The sequence below is a fragment of the Erythrolamprus reginae genome, chromosome 2 (assembly GCF_031021105.1).
Source record: "Erythrolamprus reginae isolate rEryReg1 chromosome 2, rEryReg1.hap1, whole genome shotgun sequence".
In the NCBI taxonomy this organism is placed as follows: domain Eukaryota; kingdom Metazoa; phylum Chordata; class Lepidosauria; order Squamata; family Dipsadidae; genus Erythrolamprus; species Erythrolamprus reginae.
Window position 1 is genome coordinate 215254327 of NC_091951.1, and position 6167 is coordinate 215260493.

Sequence of the window (6167 nt, forward strand, 5' to 3'; positions counted from 1 at the left end):
TATGGAGGCTATACTTTAAGGTACAGGGCTTTAGATCAGAGTTCGGGGAGCCTCAGCTGCCCATTAGGAAGCTGCCTCATCCCTTCTCCACCTGACAGAACCCCCTTGGTCAAACTGTACCTTGTCTTCTTATTCCACCCACGAATAGAAACGCTATCAGTCAACGACTCACCGGACGTTCTGGACAGGCAGAAATGCCTTGCTGCCTTGGCGTCACTCCGACACGCCAAGTGGTTTCAGGTTTGCATTTTGTTCTTATATTTGTCTTTAAGTAGAAAACTTGTAAGTTGTAATTGCCTAATTTTGTTAAAATGTCTTATTGTGAGTTGTAGATGTGCAGAACTTAGCAGCTGTTAAATGCAGTTGCTAAAGAAGCACTGGATGAATTTAGTTTTCAGAAATGACATAATTCCTAGTTGCTGCTTTGTGCTAAGAGTAAGTTTTCATACACAGTAACAAAAAATATAGAAATAAAAGGTTATGGAAATGTAAACATAGTTTACCCTTGACAAAGTAGCACTACAAAAGTGTATGTTTTGTCTCATTGATTTTCACATTCATTACTGACCTCTTCTTGCTTATTAATTTGTTCTAGGCCAGGGCAAATGGCTTGAAATCATGTGTCATAGTCATCAGAGTGCTGAGAGATCTCTGTACCCGTGTTCCTACTTGGGCTCCACTTAGAGGATGGGTAATCTAATAAGTTAAAATTTCTTTTACAGTTTAAAAATGTTAAAAATTTTCCATTCATAATGGCAGACTGTTCTAATTTTTTAAATAATAAAAACACCTGTAAAGTTGGGCAATCTTAAAATGTCCCCATCTTTTCAAAATTTATGTGAATTGACTAATGTGCTCTCTCAACAAGTTCTGAGCAGCATAAACTTCTATAGATGATGGAAGTTAGGGATTTTTTTCCAGATTTTGTCTTGAGTATTCAGAAATATGTTGCTTAACTTAACCAGTCAAATATTATTGAACCTGTCTATGAAGGTTCTAATAAGTGATTTAATTCTAAACCTGAAGTTCTATGCTTTGAGAAGTGAATAGTCTATTGTAGAATGTTTTTATTACCGTGATTCTATCTGATACTATACATAATGACAGTAGATGCTGTTAGATTTTTCCCCTCTTCCCTTCACATACATTGCTTACTTATAGCAAGCTGGTTAATGCCAAAATTCATACTATTAGAATGAATTGAATGGATTTGAATAGAATCAATTGGAATAGAGTAGGGTAGGGTAGAATAGAACAGAACAGAGATAAGAATAAAGCAGAATAGAGTATACAGAACAATAGAATGAACAGAACAGAGATTGGAATAGAGATTAGAATAGAGCAAAACAGAATAGCTCCCACCTCCACACTGCACACAAAGGCAGGCAGGCAGTTGGGTGGGCGGCCAGCCGGCTGGCTGCTGTGGGGGAACGGATCGGGCAGCTGGCCTGGCGGGCAGGGAGAAAAGGTGCCTGGCTTCACCGGGCAACATTAAAAAACCCTGTGCTGAGGTCTAGAGTTGTGTGCGCTAGAGTGCATTGCTCGCATTAGAGACAACACTGCCCCCACCTGCCATTTATTCTTCCAGCTGGCCTGAATCGTTACGTTTCCAGGACACTCCCCCTGCCATTTATTCCTCCAGCCGGCCTGAATCCTGATGTTTCCAGGACCCCCACCTGCCATTTATTCCTCCAGCTGGCCTGAATCCTTATGTTTCCAGGAAACCCCCTGCCATTTATTCCTCCAGCTGGTCTGAATCCTTACGTTTCCAGGAACCCCACCTGCCATTTATTCCTCCAGCCGGCCTGAATCCTTATTTTTCCAGGACACCCCCCTATCATTTATTTCACTGCCCCTCCCCGGCTTCTGTTCACCTCGCTTTTTTTCCCCTGGCAAATAAATTTTTATTTTTCTCTCTCCTATCACAGTACATTAAAAAATACCAACAACATCAAGATTGCTTTACAATACATCAATTTTACAAATTATGGTATGCAAAAACCTATGCTACCTCCTTCACTTTTGACATCTGGATAAAAAATAGCTGCTCAGTTTTGTTATGGTATACCAATATGCTATTAGCTAAAACATCTTTTAAGCTGTTCCAAATTCTATACAGTGATCCCCCGGTTATTGCGTCCCTGACCATTGTGAACAGGCTAATTTGCGATTTTTCAACCCGGAAGTCAAAACACCATCTGCGCATGCGTGCCCTTTTTTCTATGGGCACGCATGCGTAGATGGCGCTGGGCAGATCAGCTGCTGGGCGGCTTCCCTAGGTCTTCCCCCTCTTGGCGGGCATCAGCGAGGAATTTCCCCACCACCCACGCAAACTCCTCGCTGCTGCCGCTTCGCTCGGCCGCTTCCCAGCTGAGTACTCAGCTGGGAAGCGGCCCGAGCGAACGGCTTGTCCGCAGCCTGCCTGCCCACGCGCCCGCGGCTTGCGCGCCCTTCTCCCGCCCACGCCGTTCGCTCGGGCCGCTTCCCAGCTGAGTACTCAGCTGGGAAGCGGCCCGAGCGAACGGCTTGTCCGCAGCCTGCCCACGCCGTTCGCTCCCCCTCTTGCTGGCGGGAGGACGAGAAGCCCTCCCCAGCACCCGCTCGCCCGCCCTTCGCCCGGCCACCCGCCGTTTGCTCGCTGCTCGCCTGGCCACCCAAGTTCGGGGGGGCTGGTAAGCCGCCCATGTCGGCGGCGACGTTTTAAAACAGCCGCGCCGCTTTCCAATGAGTCCCGAAGACAAACGCGGAAGTTTGACGTTTGTCTTCGGGACTCATTGGAAAGCGGCGCGGCTGTTTTAAAACGTCGCCGCCGGCATGGGCGGCTTCCTAGCAGCCCCCCAAACCCTGGTTGGGGGTCCGGGGGGGGTGCTGGCAAGCCGCCCATGCCGGCGGCGACGTTTTAAAACAGGAACCCCAATCTTCGGCTCCTCGCTAGCGCTGCGGGAGTAAAAACACCATCTGCGCATGCGCAGATGGTGTTTTTACTTCCGCAGCGCTACTTCGCGAAAACCCGCTCGTTGCGGGGGGTCCTGGAACGGAACCCTCGCAACGATCGGGGGATCACTGTATACCTCAATATAATTAGGCTGTAAAATTTCAAATTTCTCCATATCTCTTCTATGTCAATTTTCAAGTATATTTAATAACCTTTTAAAATAATAAACTCCCATTAATAAGAAATTTCTAAAAAAGAACACCAAACACCTTCCAATGACAAACTTAAGGGGAAACCCCCCCCAAAACCTTCATATCTCACAATATCGCCCAATTAGCCAAATTACAAAACCTAATTGATAATTCCTTTATATAGGAATTATAAACAAATAGAAGTAAAAAGAAAAAAGGTTTAGAAATAAGGGAGAATAAAAAGAATTTAAAAAAAAGAATAGGAAAAAAGAAAAAGGAAGAAAAACAGTAGAAGAGAAAAAAGAAGAGTGCAAACCAGAAAAGAAAGAAAAAGAGGAAGAGATAAGAAAGAAGCCTTCCTCTTCTTATCAACTTCACAACATTCCTCCATATAACTCCAATAAAATTCACAAAACCTTAAAGTTCAGCCAAAAGCCCCTGATATCCTCCAACCCAGTTTAAACCATGGATCTATAAATCTAATATAAAAAAAGAAAAGAAAAAAAGGGGTGGGGGAAGAAAAAGAAGTCCCCTAATAACCCACTGGAATCAACTTCAAAGTATAATGCTGCATACCCAGCTAAATCTTCATGCACTAATCTACTTTTATTGCTGCATGTCCAGCGGAATCATCATGCCCTAGCCTAAATATATTGATCCCAATAGATTAAAAAAGAAATTCCCTTTATTTATTTATTTATTTATTTATTTATTATTTAGATTTGTATGCCGCCCCTCTCTGAAGACTTTAATCCTAATTCAAGTTATAGCCCTTCAACAATTAGTACGCCTTTCTAAAATTATAGTCTATATTTTCTATAATTTAGTAAATTCTAATTACCTCTGAAATAATTTCTCTTTCCTTATATATAAGAATATTTTAAACATTGAGAAAGAAATCCCTCTTTATGCCCTTCTCTAATTTTATCGCTGCATAGCCAGCGGAATTCTCATGCCCTATTCTGATTATGTTGATCCCGATAAATAAAAAGAAAGCTTCCCCCTCTTTGATCCAAATCAAATTATAACTTTTTATGAATTAGCAATCGTTATGGTACACTTTTCAAAAAATTTAAAATCTGAGTATTCTAAAATTCGTTAAAAAAGGTATATAATCAATAATCTCTATATTGTATGAGTATCATCTTTTTTAAAAATGCATCAAACATAATCCTTATCTTCTATCTTACAGCTTTTTATATTTTTAAATAAATTGAATAAATTAATTCCATTTCAAAATAATTTGCATCAAAAAGCAATTCATTACTTATCCATCTAAATTCATTCCATTATTAGTTCCATTTTTTGTACTTATTCCATGCTGATTATACCTAATAAAAACCTATTGGCTGTACCCTAAATTCCCTAAAATTATTTTCTTATATTCTTCCCAATGCTAGATTTACTCCACTCCTTTCCTCCATAAAAATCAATATAGTTATAATAATCATTAATATCAATCTTCCTAAACAAGAAAAAACCCACCATAACCCATCTCTATTCATTATTTCAATATTTCAAAGTTTGTGCTTTAGATTTTAAATTTAAATTTTACTCAGAAAATTTTTTTTAATCTAAAAAACCTTTTCACGACATACTCAACATAAGTATCTTTGTTCATATTAATTCCCCTTTCCTCAAACCATGCAGTCTCCAAACTGAAATACATTCCCTCTTACATTATATTTTTCTTATAATCTAAATCCATCATAATTCAAATAATCCCCATCTTAACCTAATTCCAAAACAGTGATATAATATCTTTTCAAAGAGCTCTTTTCCTTAATGATGCTAATATTATCAAAAAATTTCAAATCCATAATTCTTTCTCCAAAAAGAAGTCCGTTTATAAGACCAAGCTAACTTTGATAGAAACAAGTTTTTGTAGAGATAAAATCTCTTGCCAAATAGTATACTCATATCTGCAGGATTCCTTTCTTCAAATAATACTGTCCTTTTTTCCAATAATGCTGTTAATGTTAATGCTAATGTTAATGTTATCTTTCAAATTCCCACTCCGTAGATCTTCTCCGTCTGTATCACCAAATGTAAATGTCACAATAAGAAAGAATCCAGTATATGATGACTTACTCTGTTAGGCAGTTCTTATACAATAGCTCTGCAGGGTTCTTTTATTCCATAGCAATGTTAGTGTCTAGCTCTCTTCAATGCAGTAGCTCCTCGAATCAAAGATGGTGAATCGCATTCAAAACCAACACGTCATTTCCTCAAATACGAAGGAAATTTTTTTTTGACAAAACAGAAACAATCTTCCAAGTGAAAGACCAAATCAGCTCAGATCCAAAGTCCATATTTTTTTACAGCCTTTAAAACTCTTCAAAAAAAGAAGAGAGAATATTAGGCATTTCGCTGAATCAAAGCTGCCACTGTATGCCTCCATTCTTGAGCAGCCGCTGCGACCCATTTCTGGCTTTTCTAATTCTAATCGTAACAAATTCTCCAACAGTTCTTTTTAAATTCTTTTAGCACTCCAAACTCACCAACACACCGCTTGAAATTTCTTCACCTCGCCAATGTTTAATATTTGTTTTCTTCCCAGATGTTACCACTCTTCAGTCTCCTACGTTGCATTGTTGTCCATGGCTGGTGTCAACACAGGCATTGCAACCTGCCCGACTTCGTGCCACCGCCGGCGCAAGACCAGGCCGGTTCGCCTGGTGGGGGTTTGGCAACCCCAACCAGACCCCGGTAGTGTCCCCTATGCCACCTCCCCTTCAGGGAGGATTGGGCCCGGTTCATTAGAACTGAGACCCCCGGACGGTGGGGATTTGTGGCTACCCTCAAAGGAGTGAGGGCAGCCCCGTGTTGCCGCAGCCATTGACCCCACCCCTCTCCTCAGTTCGCCTCGCTTCTAAAGTTTTGGATTTTCCTAATGGGAAAATTGTACTTAGAACAATATCAAACCTCTGAAAATATACAGTGGGGGGGAAAAGTATTTAGTCAGACACTAATTGTGCAAGTTCTCCCCCTTAAAAAGGTGTGTGAGAGAGTAATTGACATCATAGGTAGACCTTAATCAT

General features: G+C 40.6%; 1 protein-coding gene across 12 annotated transcripts in view; it reads left to right on the forward strand.

Annotated features, from left to right (window-relative positions):
* Window positions 1–6167, forward strand: part of ILF3 (interleukin enhancer binding factor 3) — a 44807-nt gene that overhangs the window by 11502 nt on the left and 27138 nt on the right. For all 12 annotated transcript variants that reach the window (XR_011558200.1, XR_011558199.1, XR_011558201.1 and 9 more), the window contains exons 6-7: window positions 149–240; window positions 596–691. Coding sequence is in view for 8 of the 12 variants with exons in the window: in XM_070741798.1 (XP_070597899.1) it covers window positions 149–240; window positions 596–691 (188 nt within the window). In the remaining 4 variants the exon portion in view is untranslated. The remainder of the gene's footprint in view (window positions 1–148; window positions 241–595; window positions 692–6167) is intronic.